Source organism: Hyla sarda, chromosome 9 (assembly GCF_029499605.1).
Source record: "Hyla sarda isolate aHylSar1 chromosome 9, aHylSar1.hap1, whole genome shotgun sequence".
NCBI lineage: Eukaryota > Metazoa > Chordata > Amphibia > Anura > Hylidae > Hyla > Hyla sarda.
Genome location: NC_079197.1, coordinates 66,364,607 through 66,389,373, shown reverse-complemented (window position 1 = coordinate 66,389,373; position 24,767 = coordinate 66,364,607). Strand labels below are relative to the sequence as shown.

The window sequence follows — 24,767 nt, the reverse complement described above, 5'->3', positions numbered from 1 at the left end:
CAATATCTAGTAACGTAGACAACAATCTCCTCCCAAAAGTCTCGAGACTTCAAGCAAGTCCAAATTCCATGATAGAAGTTTGTACCAGGGTCACCATATTTCGGACAAGAGGTAAGTCTATCAGAAAAGTTGGGGGAGAGCGAGAGCTTAAAACCCAGATAGCCAAAATGCATAAGCTTAACCCCTTAAGGACTCAGCCCATTTTGGCCTTTATTTTTACGTTTTCGTTTTTTCCTCCTTGCCTTCAAAAAATCATAACGCTTTTATATTTTCATCCACAGACTAGTATGAGGGCTTGTTTTTTGTGCGCCAATTGTCCGTTGTAATGCCTTGTCACTTTACCATAAAATGTATGGCGCAACCCAAAAAATACTATTTGTGTGGGGAAATTAAAAAGAAAACAGCAATTTAGCAAATTTTGGAAGGTTTTGTTTTCACGCCGTACAATTTATGGTAAAAATGTGTTCTTTATTCTTTGGGTCAATACGATTAAAATGATACCAATGATAACATACTTTTCTATTAATATTGTGCTTAAAAAAAATCGCAAACTGTTTAGTACAAATTAGTACGTTTAAAACCCCCCTATTTTGAAGACCTATAACTTTTTCATTTTTCCGTATAAGCAGCGGTATGAGGGCTCATTTTTTGCGCCGTGATCTGTACTTTTTATTGATACCATATTTGCTTATATAAAACTTTTAATACTTTTTTAATAAATTTTTTGGGAATTAAATGTTATAAAAAAAAGCTGCTATTTTGGACTTTTACACTTTAATAGTCCATCATAGGGGACTATTTATAGCAATCATTCGATTGCTAATACTGTTCAGTGCTATGTATAGGACATAGCACTGATCAGCATTATCGGTCATCTTCTGCTCTGGTCTGCTCGATCACAGACCAGAGCAGAAGACCCCGGGAGACGGCCGCAGCAGCGCTGCGAGCGATCCAATCATCCATTTAAAGTACCGCGATGCTGCAGATGCTGTGATCTGTATTGATCACGGCATCTGAGGGGTTAATAGCAGACATCCGCGGGATCGCTGATGTCCGCCATTACGGGCTATCAGCAGCCGCGACCTGCCGCGCATGACGCGAGCATCACTCCGATGCTCGCGGTTATGCATAGGACGTAAATGTACGTCCTGGTGCGTTAAGTACCAGCTCACCAGGACGTACATTTATGTCCTGTGTCGTTAAGGGGTTAAAGGTTACCCTCCAGCATTCACTAATAACATTAGCCTGCACTTTTGCCCATCCCTCCATCATCTTGTTCCTCAGATCATAATTATGAAGGACAGAACCCCACTTGACAAATACCTTATGTTTAGAAGATTATAGGCACAAATTTCAGGGAAGCCAAGCCCTCCCTCCGTCAGCTTTGCAGAGCATTAATTTTTGAAGTGCCATCCGAGGACACTTACCAGCCCATATAAAGCACGTAAAAGCTGAGTTTAGTGTGGTCATGTCTTTGTGTTTAATGAGAAGGGGTAAAGATTGCAATTGGTACATTTGAAATTAGATAGGGAGGGGGGAACCAGCACTATAGCTCCTCCTGAATTTGTTTAATTAAAGGGGGGGGGGGGGGGGGTAATTCAATGCATACAAGGAGGAAGGTGTTTTCCCAATTTTAATCGCCAAATATGTAATGGATTACTTAATAAAGTAGAATCTTGCTTTTTGAGCTGGTTAACTTCATACCCAGAAAAAGAACCATAATGATCGATGGTGGCCATAAGCGAAGCCATGAAGACCAAGACATCATCGGCGAAAAGGGTCAACTTCATTGCTTTACGATGGACAACAATGTCTCCAAAAGAAAAGATGAATGTATGTTGCTAAGGATCTCAAAAATCTAACACCAAATATAAATGCGCAGCAACGCAAAAAAGTATGCAAAAATGTACAAAATGTTATTAGAAATACATATAAAACGTTAAAATCTATGCATAAGCACAGTGCACAAGACTGAATGGATAGCTGGGAATCCAGTCAAATACGTTTGAACAATGGATAAAGCACATACATACATATATATTCACAGAGAGCATACTACTGAGGGTATACATGAACCCTAAAACAGGATAGCTCAGAATGTAGGATATAAAGTACACATAGGAAGAAAGAGAATAAACCAATGTAGAGCCATGTAACGCCTGCACTTACCCGAACATATATTTTGTGCTACTGCGCTTCGTCAGGAGGCCTGGCTATAACTGACTCTGAGTGCTCGCTAAATAGTATGGAAGAACCATTCAAATGGGTGCCCCAGGTTGATTGACACCTCCTCAAACAAATAACCTGCTAGATGTACTTAAATAGATCAATGGCACCTGATATGCTAACTCCTACCTCACATGCGGCGGTCACCGAATATGCCGTGAAAGCTAGCGTGTCCGTGTCAAGTCACGGAAGTACACATGAAAACGTGACCGCATTGGGTCACATGATCATGCGTAATAGCGCAATGACGGGATGACGCGGCCTCTGGTAAAGGAGTCGCCCGAGTGCTGAGCCTGACGAGTTGCCATGGAGTGGGTTACGTCACGTCAGGAGACAGGAACATGGTGCGCATGAACCAGGAGTTGATGCGCATGGCTGGTAAGCTGCTGATCGCATGACAGAGAGATGTGATGCAGAAAAGTGAATGACAGAGTGCAAAATGTGAGTGAACAAAATAAACCGTGCAAGTGCAAAAACCAATAGTGATCAGTGTACATGCTAAAAGTGAATCAATATTATACCAACCTAAATTGGATGTGAATAGATCTGAGGACAGACTTATTACAGTAAGCTACGCTAAAACTGCGCTTACACTACACTAAATACGCTAAAACTGCACTAACACTACGCTAAATACGCTAAACCTGCGCTAACACTAAGCTACGCTAATTACGCTAAACATGCGCTAACACTAAGCTACGCTAAAACTGCGCTAACAGTAAGCTGCGCTAAATACCCTAAAACTGCGCTAACACTACACTACACACGCTAAAACTCCGCTAACACTAAGCCACGCTAAATAGGCTAAAACTGCGCTAACACTACACTAAATACGCTAAAACTGCGCTAACACTACACTACGCTAAATACGCTAAAACTGCGCTAACACTAAGCTACACTAAATACGCTAAAACTGCGCTAACACTATGCTACACTAAATACGCTAAAACTGAGCTAACACTAAGCTACACTAAATACGCTAAAACTGCGCTAACACTAAATACACTAAAACTGCGCTAACACTAAGCTACACTAAATACGCTAAAACTGCGCTAACACTACACTACACTAAAAACGCTAAAACTGCGCAAACACTGCACTACACTAAATACACTAAAACTGCTCTAACACTAAGCTACACTAAATATGTTAAAATTGGGCTAACGCTACACTAACTACGCTAAAATTGCGCTAACACTACGCTAACTACTCTATACCTGTGTAAAACTACAACTCCCAGCATGCCTGGAAAGCCTTTAGCTGTCTGGGCATGCTGAGAGTTGTGGTCCCTTCAATGTAATATAAGCTAAACTACAACTCCCAGCATGCCTTGGCATGCTGAGAGTTGAAGTCTCTTCAAAACCTATACCCTACCTCCTTTCCCTATTAATCCTAAACTACGCTAAATTAAAACCTACGCTAGGCACACTACACTAATATAAATCTATGGTAAGCCTAAGGCTACACTACGCTACCCACTAACTACACTACGCTAATTTCCACGGCTACGCTAAGAGATAAGCTATTAACGTAAGCCTATGATCTAAAGTATTTTCCAATAAGCTAAGTTTACTACTGCGCATGCGCAGATTTACGCTAGCGCTACAGGTCTACGCTAATAGCGTAGACTCGCGCATGCGCATGGCGTTTTCCACAAATTGGAAAAAACTTTACATCAGAGGAAAACTTTACATCACCGTAGTAAACTGCGCATGCGTACACAGTTTACTACGTACTCCCCTGAACAACTGCGCATGCACCAACATTTACATCACTGCCATTCATTGTTGCGCATGCGCAGTGAAGTTGCGCGCTCGCTTTCAACAGTAGATGTTGGGAAGGTGTTGATGTTGTCCTGTGCATTTAGAAAAGTAAGTACCTCTATTTCTTACAGTATGTTAGATAAGACAACCTATTTGTTTTTAACGCGGATCGTTCAGTGTCGCATGAAAACCTGCAGGCTGCATGAGTGCGATAGTGTAAATGACGACGGAGTGTGTAGAGAGATTGTGGCGTCCCGGTGTAAACCGCGGGCGTACCACCGATAACGTGCGCTCTCACTGGGACCGGAGTAGAGCGGAAGAGGTGCTTCGTTCTGAGTAGTAGCTAGACTGCTGCTCTTGGATCGGACACTTAAGCTCATGGGGGACACGCTCCTGCTATTACTGCACCCACCTTTGGAATATAGAGAAGGTTGCATCCGCTCCAAGCCCACTTCATGTATCCAGTTGTTGTGCCCCCTCAGTTTGTTGCCCTCTACTTGTATGTAGCTGGCTGTACCCTTCTCACCCTGCTCCTTGTGTATTTAGTTAGCCACTGTATTCTCCCCTCCCTGCCTTCTGTGTATTAAGCTGGGCACTGTAGCCTTCTCATTCTGCCTCCTGTGTATGTAGCTGGGCACTGTACCCTTCTCATTCTGCCTCCTGCGTATGTAGCTGGGCACTGTACCCTTCTCATTCTGCCTCCTGCGTATGTAGCTGGGCACTGTACCCTTCTCATTCTGCCTCCTGTGTATGTAGCTGGGCACTGTACCCTTCTCGTTCTGCCTCCTGTGTCTGTAGCTGGGCACTGTACCCTTCTCGTTCTGCCTCCTGTGTCTGTAGCTGGGCACTGTACCCTTCTCGTTCTGCCTCTTGTGTCTGTAGCTGGGCACTGTACCCTTCTCGTTCTGCCTCTTGTGTCTGTAGCTGGGAACTGTACCCTTCTTGTTCTGCCTCTTGTGTCTGTAGCTGGGCACTGTACCCTTCTTGTTCTGCCTCTTGTGTCTGTAGCTGGGAACTGTACCCTTCTCGTTCTGCCTCTTGTGTCTGTAGCTGGGAACTGTACCCTTCTTGTTCTGCCTCTTGTGTCTGTAGCTGGGAACTGTACCCTTCTCATTCTGCCTCCTGTGCCTGTAGCTGGGCACTGTACCCTTCTCATTCTGCCTCCTGCGTATGTAGCTGGGCACTGTACCCTTCTCATTCTGCCTCCTGCGTATGTAGCTGGGCACTGTACCCTTCTCATTCTGCCTCCTGCGTATGTAGCTGGGCACTGTACCCTTCTCATTCTGCCTCCTGCGTATGTAGCTGGGCACTGTACCCTTCTCATTCTGCCTCCTGCGTATGTAGCTGGGCACTGTACCCTTCTCATTCTGCCTCCTGCGTATGTAGCTGGGCACTGTACCCTTCTCATTCTGCCTCCTGTACATGTAGATGGGCACTGTAGCCTTCTCATTCTGCCTCCTGTGTCTGTAGCTGGGCACTGTAGCCTTCTCATTCTGATTCTTGTGTCTGTAGCTGGGCACTGTAGCCTTCTCATTCTGCCTCCTGTGTATGTAGCTGGGCACTGTACCCTTCTCATTCTGCCTCCTGTGTATGTAGCTGGGCACTGTACCCTTCTCATTCTGCCTCCTGTACATGTAGATGGGCACTGTACCCTTCTTATTCTGCCTCCTGTACATGTAGCTGGGCACTGTACCCTGCTCGTTCTGCCTCTTGTGTCTGTAGCTGGGCACTGTACCCTTCTCATTCTGATTCTTGTGTCTGTAGCTGGGCACTGTACCCTTCTCATTCTGCCTCCTGTAGCTGGGCACTGTACCCTTCTCATTCTGCCTCCTGTAGCTGGGCACTGTAGCCTTCTCATTCTGCCTCCTGTGTCTGTGCACTGTAGCCTTCTCATTCTGCCTCCTGTGTCTGTAGCTGGGCACTGTACCCTTCTCATTCTGCCTCCTGTGTCTGTAGCTGGGCACTGTACCCTTCTCATTCTGCCTCCTGTGTATGTAGCTGGGCACTGTAGCCTTCTAATTCTGCCTCCTGTGTATGTAGCTGGGCACTGTAGCCTTCTCATTCTGCCTCCTGTACATGTAGCTGGGAACTGTACCCTTCTTATTCTGCCTCCTGTGTATGTAGCTGGGCACTGTAGCCTTCTCATTCTGCCTCCTGTACATGTAGCTGGGAACTGTACCCTTATTATTCTGCCTCCTGTACATGTAGCTGGGCACTGTACCCTTCTTATTCTGCCTCCTGTGTCTGTAGCTGGGCACTGTACCCTTCTCATTCTGCCTCCTGTGTCTGTAGCTGGGCACTGTAGCCTCATTCTGCCTCTTGTGTCTGTAGCTGGGCACTGTACCCTTCTCGTTCTGCCTCCTGTGTCTGTAGCTGGGCACTGTACCCTTCTCGTTCTGCCTCCTGTGTCTGTAGCTGGGCACTGTACCCTTCTCGTTCTGCCTCTTGTGTCTGTAGCTGGGCACTGTACCCTTCTCGTTCTGCCTCTTGTGTCTGTAGCTGGGAACTGTACCCTTCTCATTCTGCCTCCTGTGCCTGTAGCTGGGCACTGTACCCTTCTCATTCTGCCTCCTGTGTATGTAGCTGGGCACTGTACCCTTCTCATTCTGCCTCCTGTGTATGTAGCTGGGCACTGTACCCTTCTCATTCTGCCTCCTGTGTATGTAGCTGGGCACTGTACCCTTCTCATTCTGCCTCCTGTTTCTGTAGCTGGGCACTGTAGCCTTCTCATTCTGCCTCCTGTGTCTGTAGCTGGGCACTGTAGCCTTCTCATTCTGCCTCCTGTGTCTGTAGCTGGGCACTGTAGCCTTCTCATTCTGCCTCCTTTGTATCTAGCTGGGCACTGTAGCCTTCTCATTCTGCCTCCTGTGTATCTAGCTGGGCACTGTACCCTTCTCATTCTACGCCCTGGGTATGTAGGTATGTAGTTGGCCACTGTACTCTTATCACAATGCTTACTGTATGTGTAGCTGGTTATTGTACCTTCTTTCTTGTGTTTGCTATCTCAGTTTCCTCTGTATGTAGCTGGGTGTCGGTACTGCACACTTTGAATGTGACTATATATATCTTTCTCACTGTTGGTGTTGCACCCCTCTCTGACTATATGGGTGCTGCACACAGCTCCCATATACAGATTGTATATATACAGTGCCAAGCTACAAATTGAAGAATACCCTTAGTAGATGGCGCTGCGGCTCTTTCAGACAAACGGAGTTGGACCAAAGCTTGGTTTAAGGTCCACAGCGGGACCAAATTTTATTTGGTAAATAAAATAAAATTAATAAACATGCAATGACGTGTTTCGGGAGGAACCCTCCCTTCCTCAGATCAGGAGGATCCTGAAGGGAGGGTTCCTCCCGAAACGCGTCATTGCATGTTTATTAATTTTATTTACCAAATAAAATGTGGTCCCGCTGTGGACCTTAACCCCTTAAGGACTCGGGGTTTTTCTGTTTTTGCATTTTCGTTTTTTCCTCATTACCTTTAAAAAATCATAACTCTTTCAATTTTGCACCTAAAAATCCATATGATGGCTTATTTTTTGCGCCACCAATTCTACTTTGTAATGACATCAGTCATTTTACCCAAAAATCTATGGCGAAACAGAAAAAAAAAAATCATTGTGAGACAAAATTGGAAAAAAAAAAACGCCATTTAGTAATTTTTGGGGGCTTCCGTTTCTACACAGTACATTTTTCGGTAAAAATGACACCTTATCTTTATTCTGTAGGTCCATACGATTAAAATGATACCCTACTTATATCGGTTGGATTTTGTCGTACTTCTGGAAAAAATCATAACTACGTGCAGGAAAATTTATACGTTTAAAATTGTCCTCTTCCGACCCTTATAACTTTTTTATTTTTCCGGGTATGAGGGCTCATTTTTTGCGCCGTGATCTGAAGTTTTTAGCGGTACCATTTTTGCACTGATAGGACTTATTGATCATGACCAAAAGTGACCAAAAGTGCACTATTTTGGACATTTACGCACGCGGCGATACCACATGTTTATTTTTATTTTTGACAGTTTTTTTTTTTAATGGGAAAAGGGGGGTGATTCAAACTTAATAGGGGAAGGGGTTAAATGATCTTTTATTCACTTTTTTTTTTCTCACATTTTTTTTGCAGTGTTATAGCTCCCATAGGGATCTATAACACTGCACACACTGATCTTTCACATTGATCACTGGTTTCTCATAGGAAACCAGTGGTCGATGATTCTGCCTCTTGACTGCTCATGCCTGGATCTCAGGCACTGAGCAGTCATTCGGCGATCGGACACCAGGAGGCAAGGTAGGAGACCCTCCTCGTGTCCGGCAGCTGTTCGGGATGCCGTGATTTCGCCGCGGCGATCCCGAACAGCTCCCTGAGCTGACCGGCATGGTTTCACTTTAGACGCGGCGTTCAACGTTGAACGCTGCGTCTAAACGGTTAATAGCGCGCCGCACTGCGAGGCCCCGCGTTATAAATCGGGTACGTCATGAGTCCTTAAGGGGTTAAACCAAGCTTTCCTCTCTAACTCTCTATATGGTTCCTCTCTAACTCAGGACTACTTTTGCTCCCGTCTCCAAGGGTAATACACCAGTCGCCAGTATCGGTCGCTCCTTTTTTTTTTTCCTCCCCACAGATACTAAACTTTTTTTTTTTCTTCGAAATTTAGGGATGTGAATGCGGAGGACTGTCAGATTTGGTGGATTGCGACAATGAACAGTGTTTTTTTTTAAATTTTTTTTATTTCAATAAAAGGGTTAACGATGGCTGTGGGGGATTGTTTTATTTTTAAATACATTTTTTTGTGTTTTTTATAATTTAATTTTCAGGCTTAGTAGTGGAAAGCATCTTGTAGACAGAATCCATTACTAATCTGGGGCTTAGCGTTAGCCTCCAAAACAGATAGCGCTAACTTCCAATTATTACCCCGGTACTAATCGCCACAGGGGTTTCGGGAAGAGCCATTACCAACAGGCCTGGGCCTAGGTGGTAACATGCTGCTGTTATTTAGACTGAGGAGGGCCAGTAACAATGGTCCTCGCCCACCCTGGTAACGTCAGGCTGTTGCTGCTTGGTTGGTATCTGGCTGATACTGAAAAACGAGGGAACCACACTTTTTTTTATTTATTTATAAAAAAAAGTTTAAAAAAACGCATAGGGTTCCCCCTATTTTCAGTGTCAGCCAGATACCAACCAAGCAGCAACAGCCTGACATTACCAGGGTGGGCGAGGACCATTGTTAATGGCCCTCCCCAGCCTAATAACGACAGCCTGTTCACGCCTAGGCCCAGGATCACCATTTTTGATGCTCCTTGCCTGTTGGCTCTGGCTCTTCTGTGGTGGTGGGTAATGGGGTAATAATTGGAGGTTAGTGCTCACTGATTTTGTGGCTAACGCTAAGTCCCGGCTTAGTAATGGATGAAGTTTATAAGACTGCTTCCACTACTAACCCTTAAAATTCAATTATAAAAAACACGACACATTGAAAATATTTTTTTATTAAAAAAAAACACTCCCCCACAGCCCTCGTTAACCACTTTATTGCTGGTCATCGTCGCAGTCCACTGAATCGGATGTAGTCCTCCGCATTCACGTATCTGAAATGAGAAGAAAAGAAAAACAAGAATTACAGTACAGACCAAAAGTTTGGACATGCCTTCTCATTGAGTTTTCTTTATTTTCATGACTATGAGTATTGTAGATTCACACTGAAGGCATCAAAGCTATAAATTAACACATGTGGAATTATATACATAACAAAAAAGTGTGAAGCAACTGAAAATATGTCATATTCTAGGTGGAAAGTGTCCCCAAGTGCAGTCACAAAAACCATCAAGAGCTACAAAGAAACTGGCTCACATGCGGACCGCCCCAGGAAAGAAAGACGAAGAGTCACCTCTGCTGCGAAGTTCATCCGAGTCACCAGCTTCAGAAATCGCAGGGTAACAGCAGCTCAGATAAGAGACCAGGTCAATGTCACACAGAGTTCTAGCAGCAGACACATCTCTAGAACAATTGTTAAGAGGAGACTGTGTGAATAAGGCCTTCATGGTAGAATATCTGCTAGGAAACCACAGCTAAGGACAGGTAACAAGCAGAAGAAACTTGTTTGGGCTAAAGAACACAGGGAATGGACATTAGACCAGTGGAAATCTGTGCTTTGGTCTGATGAGTCCACATTTGAGATCTTTGGTTCCAACCACCGTGTCTCTGTGCGACGCAGAAAAGGTGAACGGATGGACTCTACATGCCTGGTTCCCACCGTGAAGCATGGAGGAGGAGGAGGAGGTGTGATGGTGTGGGTGTGCTCTGCTGGTGACATTGTTGGGGATTTATTCAAAATTGAAGGCATACTGAACCAGCATGGCTACCACAGCATCTTGCAGCAGCATGCTTTTCCATCCGGTTTGCGTTTAGTTGGACCATCATTTATTTTTCAACAGGACAATGACCCCAAACACACCTCCAGGCTGTGTAAGGGCTATTTGACCAAGAAGGAGAGTGATGGGGTGCTGTGCCAGATGACTTGGCCTCCACAGTCACCGGACCTGAACCCAATGAAGGCAAAAGGGCCAACAAGTGCTAAGCATCTCTGGGAACTCCTTCAAGACTGTTGGAATACCATTTCAGGTGACTACCTCTTGAAGCTCATCAAGAGAATGCCAAGAGTGTGCAAAGCAGTAATTAAAGCAAAAGGCTACTTTGAAGAACCTAGAATATGACATATTTTCAGTTGTTTCACACTTTTTTATGCATATAATTCTACATGTTTTACTTCATAGTTTTAATGTGAATCTTCAGTGTGAATCTACAATTTTCATAGTCATGAAAATAAAGAAAACTCTTTGAATGAAAAGGTGTGTCCAAACTTTTGGTCTGTACTGTAACTGGGAAGAGCGCACATAATGCAGACTGTTTCTAAACAGGGAGCCTCCAATTGTTGCTAAACTACAACTCCCATCATTGGGGGGCTGTAGTTAAGCAACAGCTGGAGTCTCCCTTTTTGGGAACACACTGCTCTGTTCCCATTATGCAAAATGCATAATGTGAACAGAGATATGTCCCTGTGCCCTTGGACTACTACTCCTATGATGGGACAGTCTGTCCCATGATGGGAGTAGTTGTAGTACCGCAGCACTGCTGAGTGATGGCACTTGCACATCCCCCGGCGGCGGGACTTTTAGGACTACTACTCCCATCATGGACAGACTCTGCCCATGCTGAGAGTTGTAGTCCAGGGGATGAGGTACAGATCGCACCGGGTCATTCTGCAGAGACCTGCTGTGATCCGCATTTAAGTTAACAAGCCGGTGGTACATGCGGCTACATCGCGCTGCCGCCGACTCCTGTATACACTGTCATAATTCGTAATCCCTGCCGCCGGGAGCTCTGATTGGTCAATAGCTATTCACCAATCAGAGCTCCCGTCGCCTGGCAGCGGGGATTCTGAATTGTGACAGTGTATGCCGGGGCCGGCGGCAGCGCAATGTAGCCCCATGTACCGCCGGCTTGTTTACTTAAATGCAAATCGCAGCGGTTCTCTGCAGAATGACCCGGTGCGATCTGCACCTCAGCCCCTGGACTACAACTCCCATCATGGGCAGAGTCTGTCTATGATGGGAGTAGTAGTCCTAAAAGTCCCGCAGCCGGGGGATGTGCACGTGCCATCCCTCAGCAGCGCTGTGGTACTACTTCCATCATGGGACAGACTCTGTCCCATGATGGGAGTAGTCCAGGGGCAGATCGCAGCAGATCATTCTCCGGAGATCTGCTGCGATCGGCATTAACTATACAAGCCGGCGGCACATGCGGCTATACTGCGCTGCCCGCCGGCTCCTATATACAGTTCTTATAATTCATAATCCCCGCCGGGAGACGGGAGCTCTGATTGGTTAATAGCTTTTCACCAATCAGAGCTCCTATCTCCTGGCAGCGGGTCTCTGGATAATGACCTGCTACGATCTGCACCTCAGCCCCTGGACTACAACTCCCATCATGGGAAGAGTCTGTCCATGATGGGAGTAGCACTCCTTACTGTCTCAAAATAAACACTTTGGTAAATGTCTCCTGAGGTGGTGTGTATTTGCGCAAGAAAAGGGCTTTTGCGCAAACCTAACCGTAGACATGGCTATGAAAAATTCTATCAGATTTTGCTTTAAAAAAAAAGGGCAAAAAAACTCTTGTGCAAATGTATGCGTAAAAAAATACACCAAAAAAGCTCTGTATACAATGATAAATTCCACTCTTTGCCCTTAAAGGGGTACTCTGCCCCTAGACATCTTATCCAAGGGATAGGTGATAAGATGTCTGATTTTGGGGGTCCCGCTGCTAGGGACCCCCGGGATCTCGGCTGCAGCACCCCGTTGTCATTACTGCACAGAGCTAACTCACTCCATGCATAATGACGGGCGATACAGGAGCCAGAGAATCGTGACATCACGGCTCCGCCCCCTTGTGACATCACGTCCCGCCCCCTTAATGCATCCCCCCTCCCATAGACTTGTATTGAGGGGGTGGACCTAGGGCTGGGGGATATGACCAAATATGTGTTTCACTGTATTTTTGTAACTTGCAGCGCTGATAATTGGGGGGGGGAGATGAACAAATTAGTTCCCCGATGTAGGGACAGCGCAGCGCTGGACTAATAATTCATTCCCGAGGGGGAGGGGCCAACCGGTATTGCAGTATGGTGACAAATTCATATCGTGCAGGACAAAAATTTCGGTATTGGGTATGAACCGATATACCGCCATGCCTTGGGTGGACCGTGATGTCACGAGGGGGCGGAGCCGCGAAGTCACGATACTCTGGCCCCTATATTGACTGTCATTACACACAGAGCGAGTTTGCTCTGCTCAGTAATGAGAGGGAGCTGCTGCCGAGATCCAGCAGGACCCCCGCAATCAGACATCTTATACCCTATACTTTGGATAGGGGATAAGAAGTCTAGGGGTGGAGTACCCCTTTAAGTACCAGGACACAAGGGAATACCTGTATGCTTGATGTCCTGAACAAATTAAATAAGTGCTGATCGTATAGATGGGTTCCTGTATCAGCATGGGTCTGTGGGTAGAAAAAGATACGCATTAAAAGATAACAAACCTATATAAAATGGACATCCTTGTAATCTTTATGACTTGCAGAATATTAACATTATTTATACCACTGTATTTTTTTTCTATTCCATTCAACAAATAAGTTTCTTTTGGCTCCTCAGTACATTATGTGATAAAAATAAAGGGTGCCATTTGAGGGGTTATCCCAGGATTAAAAATTAGGGAGACGCTCAATGCTCATCCACCACTCCATTTACTGTATGTGACCTCCAAACATAGCAGAGGTATGTGCTCAGCAATGATCAGAAGTCTCATAGAGAATAAAGCAGTGGTTGAGCATGCATGGGGAAACTGACCTTCGTTCTCGTGTTTATCGAGGTCCCAGCAGTCAGACCCCACACTAATTAGCTAGTTATCCTGTTGTTTTGGGGAAAAAAAAGTACTGAGAAATATAGATTTAATAGTGGTCTACTACTGACATCTGCTGGTCCCTATTCTAAGGTACACATATGGGTTGCACTTTAGTGCTTGGTCATCAATGTAGTAACACTGAAATGTTTGTAATTGAAGGCATTTACAGAATTAACGTGAGAAACAGAGCTGCTACGGTACAGAATTTGCATTCTAGTGAGTTGTCACACACTACATTAGCATGTTGGCTTACCACCAAAAAAAAGCCCTGCTAGAGTTAATGGACTGCAAGATCCATGTAGTCATGTTGTAAAGAATGAGAGGGTTTCTTCTTGCATATATTGATGATGGACCATAATATACATTGTAAAAATTTGTTTGAAAACAGAGATGTTATTATCATTTAGACCTTTATCGTTGAATTGTCTGTGGCCTGGATCCTGTACATTTAATGGCTAACATGAAAGACTCTGAGACAGCAAAGCCGGAACTAAAGGACACGCCAACCCCACAAATGATGGAGGAGGCACTTTATTACTTCAAGCAAAGTATGTGAACGTATTCTCACTTATAACTTATTTACTTTTGAAATCATTGTATATCACTTTATATAATTATAGATGGTTATAATTAACTTTTGTTGATGTCCCCATAGTTACCTCCAAGGCACCCATGAAAGGAAACATTACTCTTGTCAAACACCTTACTACCCTTGAGTCTGTTGGCCTTAAACATGGCATCCCTGAAGATGGTGTTGACATTCTGCTCAGACTTGCTCTAAGTGGCAACCTTGGTAAAGTACATGTATTAAAGTGTTTTGATTATATACTGCAGACTAGATGAAAAACAGATGTTTTTTTTTTTCCTTATCAATGTGCATAAAAGTAATTTGTTTTGTTTGCATTCCATAAGTTGAAAGTGTGAATATACGAATCCTAAAGTGCCTGATTCCTGCTACAGAGCTGCAACAAGACTGTATTATTGCTGCTGTGTCTCTTTTTTGTACCGGAAGAAGTACCACCAATACACAGGTCAGTTATTATGTTTCTATATGGACACATGAAAGGGGTTTTCTGGGCATACCAAATGCTTAAACATTGAGTTTGGACCCTCCCTACTTGTGTTGACAATTCATTTGTGCAGGAAATGCCCACAGAGCCAGAGATTGGCTAGTCAGGCATTTCTTGCACAAATGAAACGTGATGGAAAGTGGGCCCTGGGACTGCACAATATTATCGGAATAATTGTGGATTGATATATAGCTATTTCGCCCCTTCGCAAAATCTTGTGATTATCTAGGCACTACTGGGAGGAGAAAGAATGGGCCACACGCTGGATGGGGTCAGACCATGCTGTTTGGAGCCGACAATCAGGTGAAACACGGAAGCAGAGTCTGACTCTGGTGGCAGACTCGGCTCCACTGCAGCGCGGCTCCTCCACTGTGTGGCCCACTGTTTTTCCTCCCAGCAGTGCCTAGCGCTGGGTGGCAGTGACTTAACCCTTCCATGACTGGTCGCCGTAAATATATAGAAAACCATGCACAGAGAAAAAAACAGGACAAATAGTGCTGCCTTGTACCCTTACCTTTGGTGGTACAAGTATTGGGTACAATATTGTTGCCTATGTACATGATGGTGTTGGGCTAAGAGCTCAACACCTATAAGTGTATATAAATAATGGCGTGGCTGCCCCGACCTGAATCCAGCCTCACGGCAAGGATACAGAAGAATCTCTTGGAACCGCTGGAGGACATCCAACGGAGGAAAATGTCAGGATTATTCCGGGCGCGCACCGCTGCAATGGAATTCACTACGAACTCTTTGTTGGGAATAAATGGGTTATTTTATTCTTAAAAAGTGACAACGCATTTCAAGAGCCACCTGCTCTCTCTTTCAAGTCATACACTGATAGTCATTTATATACACATCCATTTAATTTGAAAATGCCTGTGAAATCACTGGTTGGTGACGTAACCGCAGGGTGAGAAAATCACATCATGTTCACATTAGGTCCACAATAGTCCGTTCTACAATAAATGTAACTCGTCCAGGTTATGATATCCAAACAGTAAAAACCTTTAGGATATACATACAATCTACTAAGATTACAAGAATAACTAGAAATTTATACAGGCTGGTTAATAGTCATTTATAAGGTGCATGTTATAAAACTTTTTTTTCCCTATCGCCCATGATGGCACCTTTGGAGAGACCGCCTCCTTCCTCAGGACAGGAAACAGGAACTGGAAACAGTTTGCATCAAGGACCATAGGAGCTGCTATTCCCCAGTTCTGTTTCCTGTCCTGCGGATGGTAACCGGGACGGGTCCCGTACTTCGGGTAGTTTGAATGTAAGTATGTGGACTTTGAGGGCCCTGGTCTAGTTGAGACATACAGGGTACCTGCAAGCGGCTTAAAGACCTTCGTATGGGGGCAGCCGCTAAGTCTGGGCGACCTCTCCCCGTCTCGCGCATGGCGCGCGTCTCCCGGTCCCTCTCTCTCCCTCCGGCAGATGCACGCAGCCTTCTCCTCCTCTTGCGGCGCGACCTAGCGTTCGCGATCCGGCGGCATTCGCTTCCGGGAAGAGGGGGGGTAGTCTGCGTGCGCACGCACGCATGTTGCGTGACGTGCGTACGTATTCAGCGCACGTCACATCAGAGCACTTCCGCCAGTAGGAGAAAGGGGGCGCTGCGGCCTATTCTAAGTACCCGGAGAGGGAAGTCCTTGCGGCTTCTGACCGGGAAGGACGGAATCCGGCGGGGGATTTAAAATGAAGCGGCGCCCAGCCAGTCTGGTACCTCTCCAGGATCCAGGAGAGGTGCTTGCTCCAAGTCAGTGACTTATGGAACAAGCGACCCACATTGAAATGGAGCCTGCTGTAACAGCCGAACCGGTACTATGGTGAGGTAAGGTGACACCTGTCCCATGAAGTATTTTTTTGCAACCTTTTAATGGTAGTTTTGTTCATTTGCTTTACGTTAAGGAAACGCCTAGGAGGGCTAAATATAAGAGTAAAGAGTGTGACTCTTTGACCTCTATTATAAAGTATGAATGGCAAAGACCAGATAAGAGATATGCTATAGTACCTAGCATTATTAAGAGAAAATATCCTTTTCAGGAAGAATTCACCGTCAATTGGTAAGGGTCCCCTAGAATTTATCCACCTGTAGCTAAGATGTCTAAAAAAGCAGCCTTACCATTTGAGGATGCCGGCTCTCTAAAGGAGCTAATGGACAGAAGGGCTGATGGCTTTCTTAAAAGAGCCTGGGAAGCAGCAGCAGACTCCGTCAGGCCAATTATTGCTACCACATCTGTGGCAAGATCTTTAAAGGTCTGGATTAATCAGCTGGAGGAGCAGATCAGGGATGGTGCTCCTAGAGACCAATTGCTTCAATCAATCCCTACCTTGGCAGCAGCGGCAGACTTTATATCGGATGTTTCTGCACACACCCTAAGACTATCCACTAAAGCCTCGGCCTGTGCCAACTCTGCCAGACGGGCTATTTGGGTTAAAGAGTGGAAAGGAGGTGATCTTACCTCCAAATCTAAATTATGTGCTATACCCTGTGAAGGTTCCTTTCTTTTTGGGACTGATTTAGATCTAGTCTTAGAGAAAGCAGCGGATAGGAAGAAGGCCTTTCCCTTAATCCCTTCCTTCCCCATCCAGAACAAGATGCCCTTTCGTGGAAGAGGAAGGGTGGAATTTCAGAGAGGTTCATACAGGGCCAGGCAGTGGCGAGGCCAGAGAAGAAGCAGAGGTTTCATGTTCACTACCCCTGAAACCTCCAAGAAGTCCAGTCAGCATAGCTTAAGGTTCCCAGTGGGGGGCAGGTTGTCTTTTTCTTCCCCAATGGGAGAAAATTTCTGCAAGCCACTGGGTTTTGTCCACAATAAAAACCGGTTTAAAATATTTTCAGGTCTCCCGACTCCCAGATTTGTTCCAACAGATCTCCGAAACTTTCCAGATAAACAGGCTGACCTGGAGAAAGAAGTTTTCTCCTTGATTCAGAAGAGAGTTCTGGTTCAGGTTCCGGAAGAGGAGCGAGGTCTGGGATACTACTCCACGCTCTTCCTGGTAAGAAAGCCCAATGGCTCCTTCCGCACTATTATAAATCTCAAGCTATTGAATCGTTTACTGAAGTACCACAAATTTCGGATGGAAACAATTCAATCAGCTATCCTGAACCTGAACCAGAACTGTTTTATGGTCACCTTGGACTTGAGGGACGCATATTATCATGTCCCGATTTTCCAAGGTCATCAAAAATATTTAAGGGTGGCGGTAGTCTTGGGAACCTGTCTGTTTCACCTCCAATTTCAGGCACTTCCCTTTGGCCTATCACAGGCTCCCCGAGTCTTCACCAAACTTATGGCTGAGGTGATGGCCCATGTAAGAGAACAAAATGTAGTCATAGTTCCATACTTAGACGATTTCCTTTAGGTGTCAGACTCTGAGGAGCTCTTGATTTGGCAGGTTCTTCAGACTCAAAAAATTCTGTTGAAACTAGGGTGGGAAGTGAATCTAGACAAATCCCACCTGGTCCCTTCTCAGGTATGCACATTCCTGGGGATAGGCCTGGATTCCACCCATCAAATCTCCTTTCTTCCCCAATCCAAGGTTTTTTTGGTCAGGCAGAAAGTGTCTCAGCTACTGAAACTAAAGGAGCTCCCCATAAGGGAGGCCATGTCTGTCCTGGGCCTGTTAACTTCTTGTATCCCAGCCGTTTTATGGGCTCAGTACCAATCGAGGAGGCTACAGGAACAAATCCTGAGCCAGTGGGACGGAGTCCCCGATTCATTAGACACTTACATGGCACCTTCAGCCCAAGTAAAGAGGTCTCTTCCTCTGGTCAGGGATGTGGAATTTCTATCGCCCGACGCCCGGGACTAGCAGTTTTGGGCGCCGGGCAGGTGAATTTGTCCGGCCCTTAGCCCGGCTTCGGGCAAGCAGGGCCGGACCTGACAAGTGCGGCGGATCTGCAGTCTGTATGGAGCGGCTCCTGACTCCTGCCCGCTCCATACTCTGCAGCCTGTGTCCTCTGTAGCAGAGCAGGGGAGATAAGAAGCTGTGTATGTCGTCTTCTCCCCTGCTCTGCAGACGTGCAGGGGGAGATGAGGGGGCGTGGCTTCTTGCTCTGCAGACGTGCGGGGGGAGATGAGGGGGCGTGGCTTCTTGCTCCCCGTGCAGACCTGCGTCCTCTGCCTTCACTCCCCGCACGTCTGCACGGGGAGACTGTATGCGGCGCTCTGCAGTATGTATGGAGCGGGCTCGGGATTCCTGCCCGCTCCATACTCTGCAGCCCCCGGCTGTTCACAGTAGCCGGGGGCCGCCGCTAATAGCCAGCATGCAGCGATCGCCGCAGCTGGCTATTAACCCTTTAGATCGCCGCTGTCAAAGCTGACAGCGGCGTCTAAAGGGAGATGTGAATGCTCCCTGGTGGGCTAGTGGGGGTGGATCGCCCCCCCGCAGCGCGATCGCAGGGGGGCGATCCACTATAGAGGTAGCCGGAGGACTTACCTCTGCTTCCTCCTGTCCCGCTCTGCCATTGATTGATAGATCCTGGCTGGACCAGGCTCTATCAATGGATCACAGAGCACACAGATTAATAGAGTTCAATAGAACTCTATTCATCTGTATGAGGAATCTAATGATTCCTCATAAGTCTAATAAAGTGTAAAAAAAAAAAAAAAGTTTTAATAAAAGTTTGAAAGACACACATTAACCTAGTGGTCTTCAAACTGTGCCCCTCCAGATGTTACAATACTACAATTCCCAGCATGCCAGGACAGCCGTTGACTGTCCGGGTATGCTGGGAGTTGTAGTTTTGCAACATCTGGAGGGCCACAGTTTGAAGACCGCTGCATTAACCCCTTCCATGTTAAAAGTTCAAATCACCCCCTTTTCCTATATAAAAACATGCAAACATAATAAAAAATAAACATATTTGGTATCTCTTCGTGCATAATTGTACAACCTATTAAAATATAACATTATGTATCCCGTATGGTAAATGTAAAAAAAAAAAAACACCAAACCACAGATTTGCAATTTTTATAATATCCCAGAAAAAAAGTTAAAAAGCGATTAAAAAGTCAGATCAATACCAAGATGGTACCGATACAAAAAACTGATTATGGCGCAAAAAATGAGCCCTCATACAGCCTGGTATGCGGAAAAAAAATAAAGCTACAGGGGTTAAAAAATGGCAATTAAAAAAAATTAGAAAGTCCAGAATTTGTAAAACATGACTTAAACGATACAAATCTGGTATTACTGTAATCAGGCGCCTAAAGTATAAAACTAACATGTTACCTCAACCACAAGGTAAATGGCGCAGAAAAGAAAAACCACCAAATCTGCTAAATTATCTTTTACTATTTCAATTTCACTTCCCTTAATAAATATATATATTTTTGGTTCGGAGAATATGTTATTGAAAAATTTAAAGGTATCATTATAGTAGGTAGTTATGGCTATTATAGGGCGAGGAGGAAAATATTAGAGCGTAAAAGCGAAAATTGGCCGGGACAAGTGGATCGTCATGAGGGACAAGTAGACTTTGCTCCATTTTAGTCCCGTGGACAAGTAGTTTTTTTTATAAAATTTCCACACCCCTGTCTGGTGGTTAAATCCGACAAATCTAGAAAAGGGCATTTATTGGGTAAAAAAGAACGAATTTTGCCTTACTACAGACGCAAGCCCCCAGGGGTGGGGAGCCCACGGAGAATCCCTAATCCTTCAGCGTCAATGGAGTCAGGAGATTTCCAAGGAATCTCAGAACCTAAGGGAATTGAAGGCAGTCCTGTTCGCTATCTCTCAATCCGTTCCTCTGCTTGGCGGTAAAGACCTAAAAATTCTGTCAGACCATTCCACAGTAGTTGCCTACTTAAATAATCAGGGGGGTTACCAGATCCCCTTCCCTCATGAGGACTTGTCATCACATCTTCAGACCGGCAGAGATGCATCTCAGCTCCTTGTTTGCTATCCATCTAAAGGGGTCCCAAAATCAGGTGGCGGACTATCTCAGCAGACATCGCCTGAACCAAGGGGATTGGGAGTTAGATCAGACTATTTTTCTCCAGATCTGTCAACATTGGGGTACTCCCCGCATAGATCTGTTTGCCTCAAAAGCCAACAGGAAAGTAAAAGATTTTTTTCTCCCTGTCACCAGCGGATCACCCCCTGGGGATAGACGCTTTTTCACAGAGTTGGTGCAGGGGACTTCTTTATGCCTTCCCTCCGGTCAGGTTACTTCCCAGAGTCCTAAGAAGATCAGAGAGGACAGGGCGAGAGTAGTGGTCATTGACCCATTATGGCCCCGCAGGGTATGGTTCACCTGGTTGAGGAAGATGTCAGTGTCAGATCCCTGGATCCTTCCAGAGTCCCCAAACCTTCTACATCAAGGTCCAGTTATGCATGCCGAGACCTCAAATCTGCATCTGACGGCATGGCGGTTGAGAGGGGCATCTTAGAACAAAGGGGTCTTTCTGATTGTGTTATTACTACTCTGTTGGCGAGTAGAAAAAAGGTAACTTCTCAAATTTTTTATAACAACTTGGAAAGCCTTGGTAGATTCATGCAAAACCCTATTGATGTTCTTAAAACTCCTGACATCCCAAAAATATTAGATTTTTTGCAAGCAGTTCTAGATAAACAGCTTAGACCCAGTACTTTAAAAGTTCAAGTGTCAGCACTTAGTGCTCTTTTTGATTATAAACTAGCGGAACATCCCTGGATTAAAAGATTTCTATCAGCAACAGTTAGGATGTATCTGGTGGTTAGACCATTGGTTCCACCTTGGTACTTAAATATTGTCCTGAATAGTCTCGCTAAAACTCCCTTTGAGCCATTAGTTGAGGTTCCCTTAAAGATTCTTACCTTTAACCCCTTAAGGACCAAGCCCATTTTCACCTTAAGTACCAGAGCATTTTTTGCACATCTGACCTGTCACTTTAAGCATTAATAACTCTGGGATGCTTTTACTTATGAATTTGATTCCGAGATAGTTTTTTCGTGACATATTCTACTTTAACATAGTGGTAAATTTTCATTGATACTTGCATCATTTCTTGGTGAGAAATTCCAAAATTTCATGAAAAATTTGAAAATTTTGCATTTTTCTAACTTTGAAACTCTCTGCTTGTAAGGAAAATAGACATTTCAAAAAAATGTATGTTGATTCACATATACAATATGTCTACTTTATGTTTGCATCATAAAGGTGACATGTTTTTACTTTTGGAAGACATCAGAGAGCTTCAAAGTTCAGCAGCAATTTTCCAATTTTTCACAAAACTTTCAAAATCGGAATTTTTCATGGACCAGTTCAGATTTGAAGTTGATTTGAAGAGCCTTCATATTAGAAATACCCCATAAATGACCCCATTATAAAAACTGTACCCCTCAAAGTATTCACAATGACATTCAGTAAGTGTTTTAAGCTTTTAGGTGTTTCACAGGAATAGCAGCAAAGTGAAGGAGAAAATTCAAAATCAGCATTTTTTACACTCGCATGTTCTTGTAGACCCAGTTATTACATTTTTACAAGGGGTAAAAGAAGCGAAATCCCCCCCAAAATTAGTAACTCAATTTCTCTCGAGTAAGGAAATACCTCATGTGTATGTAAAGTGTTAGGCGGGCGCAGTAGAGGGCTCAGAAGGGAAGGAGTGACAATGGGGTTTTGGAGAGTGAGTTTTTCTGAAATGGTTTTTGGGGGCATGTCACATTTGGGAAGCCCCTATAGTGCCAGAGCAGCTAAAAAGAACCCATGTGGCATACTATTTTGCAAACAACACCCCTCAAGGAACGTAATAAGGGGTAAAGTGAGCCTTAACACCCGATAGGTTTTTGACGACTTTTCGTAAAAATTGGATGTGTAAATAAAAATAATTTTTTTTCACTAAAATGCTGTTTTTTCCCCCCAAACTTACCATTTTTACAAGAGGTAATAGGAGAAAATGCCCCCCAAAAATTTGTAACCCCGTTTCTTCTGAGTATGGAAATACCCCATATGTGGATGTAAATGCTCTGCTGGCGAACTACAATGCTCAGAAGAGAAGGAGCGCCATTGGGCTTTTGGGGAGAGAATTTGTTTGGAATAGAAGTCGGGGGCCATGTGCATTTACAAAGCCCCCTGTAGTGCTAGAACAATGGACCCCCCCCACATGTGACCCTATTTCAGAAACTACACCCCTCACAGAATTTAATAAGGGGTGCAGTGAGCATTTACACCCCACTGGTGTTTGACAGATCTTTGGAACAGTGGGTTGTGCAAATGAAAAATAAAATTTATCATTTTTACAGACCACTGTTCCAAAAATCTGTCAGACACCTGTGGGGTGTAAATGCTCACTGTACCCCTTATTACATTCCGTGAGGGGTGTAGTTTCCAAAATGGGGTCACATGTGGGGGGGCCCATTGTTCTGGCACCAGGGGGGCTTTGTAAACACACATGGCCTTCAATTCCAGACACATTCTCTCTCCAAAAGCCCAATGGCGCTCCTTCTCTTGTAGTGCACCCGCAGAGCACTTTACGCCCACATATTGGGTATTTCCTTACTCAGTAGAAATTGCGTTAAAAATTTTGGGGGGCTTTTTTTTCCTTTTACCTCTTGTGAAAATGAAAACTATGGGGCAACACCAGCATGTTAGTGTAAAAAAAAATAAAAAATTTTTTTACACTAACATGCTGGAGTAGACCCCAACGTTACCTTTTCATAAGGGTAAAAGGAGAAAAAGCCCCCCAAAATGTGTAACACAATTTCTCCCGGGTACGGAGATACCCCATATGTGGCCCTAAACCGTTGCCTTGAAATACAACAGGGCTCCGAAGTAGAGAGTGCCATGCGCGTTTGAGGCCAAAATAAGGGATTTGCATAGGGACGTACACTTGCCTCCGATACCAAAAATGCCTTACGGCAGTGTTTCCCAAACAGGGTGCCTCCAGCTGTTGAAAAACTTTGTGGCTGTCCAGAAATACTGGGAGTTGTTTTGCAACATCTGGAGGCTCCGTTTGGGAAACAATGTCATACGAGAATTATTATTATTTTTTTATTTGGGGGGGGACGACTGTGTAGGGGTATATGTATATGTAGTGTTTTAAACTTTATTACCCACACAGGCGAGTTCACAGCGAGTTTGAGCTGCAGCGGAAAATTTGCTGCATCTCAAACTTGTAGCAAGAACTCGCTGTAAACCTGCCCGTGTGAATGTACCTTGTACATTCACATGGGGGGGGGGCAAACCTCCTACTGTTGCAAGACTACCACTACCAGTATGCCCTTTGGTTGTCCGTGCATGCTGGAGGTTGTAGTTATGCAACAGCTGGAGGCACACTGGTTGCAAAACACTGAGAGTTTGTTACTTAGCTCAGTGTTTCGCAACCAGTGTGCCTCCAGCTGTTGCAAAACTACAACTCCCAGCATGCCCAGACAGCCAAAGGACATGTTGGGAGTTGTAGTTTTGCAACATATGGAGGGCCACAGTTTGGACACCACTTTGCAGTGGTGTCCAAACTATAGCCATCCAGATGTTGCAAAACTTAAACTCCAAGCATGCCCAGACTGTCAAGGCATACTGGGAGTTGCAGTTCTGCAACATCTGAAGAGCCACATGTTACAGAACTACAACTCCCAGCATGCCTGGACTGTCTGGGCCTGCTGGGAGTTGTAGTTTTGCTACATCTGGAAGGCCTATAGTTTAGACACCACTGCACAGTGGTGTCCAAACTGTGGCCCTCCAGATGTTGCAAAACTACATCTCCCAGCGTGCCCAGACAGGCTTTGGCTGTCTGGGCTTGCTGGGAGTTGTAGTTCGGCAACTCCTAGGACGCAGCAGTGAAGATCACTTACCGCTGATCTTTACTGCTGCGTCCGCCTCTGCCTCCGCCGGTCCCGCGATGATCACCGGTCCCGGGACATGATCGCCGATCCCGGGACCCTCCGCCAACCTCCCCCCGCTCTGCCCCGGCATCCAGGGGTGGGGCAGAGCGGGGATTTCAACTTTAACCCCCCGCCCCCCTGCTGCCATTGGTCGCTAGTCCTAACGATCAATGGCGGGTTTAGGAGCGAGGTGGCAGCTGCTGATTGGGGCGGTCTCTGACAGCTCCGATCATCTTTATTTTCCGGGTGATCGAGTCCCCAGAGACCCGATCAGCCCGAAACCCCGCAAGTCCTTGTCATTAGTCAGTCACTTACTGACTGACTAATGACAACGATCAGCAGTAGGGGACCAGTCTGATTGGTCCCCAGCTGCATAGTGTCATCGGTCAGCTGTTCAGAACAGCTATGATGACGTTTCTGTCACCATGCCAACGGACA

At 45.2% G+C, this 24,767-nt stretch overlaps 1 protein-coding gene across 4 annotated transcripts in view; it reads left to right on the top strand.

Moving 5' to 3' along the window:
* The first annotated feature begins 2,472 nt into the window (after positions 1-2,472).
* The window catches only part of CENPI (centromere protein I), a 466,748-nt gene continuing 444,453 nt past the window's right edge, over positions 2,473-24,767 (top strand). For 2 of the 4 annotated variants that reach the window (XM_056540599.1, XM_056540596.1), the window contains exons 1-4: positions 3,970-4,097; positions 13,857-13,997; positions 14,105-14,242; positions 14,362-14,480. In XM_056540599.1, coding sequence (XP_056396574.1) covers positions 13,901-13,997; positions 14,105-14,242; positions 14,362-14,480 — 354 coding nt within the window. In that variant the 5' untranslated portion in view covers positions 3,970-4,097; positions 13,857-13,900. Of the gene's footprint in view, positions 2,605-3,969; positions 4,098-9,779; positions 10,613-13,856; positions 13,998-14,104; positions 14,243-14,361; positions 14,481-24,767 lie in introns of those variants that run through there. The other 2 variants (XM_056540597.1, XM_056540598.1) reach the window with 2 other exon arrangements.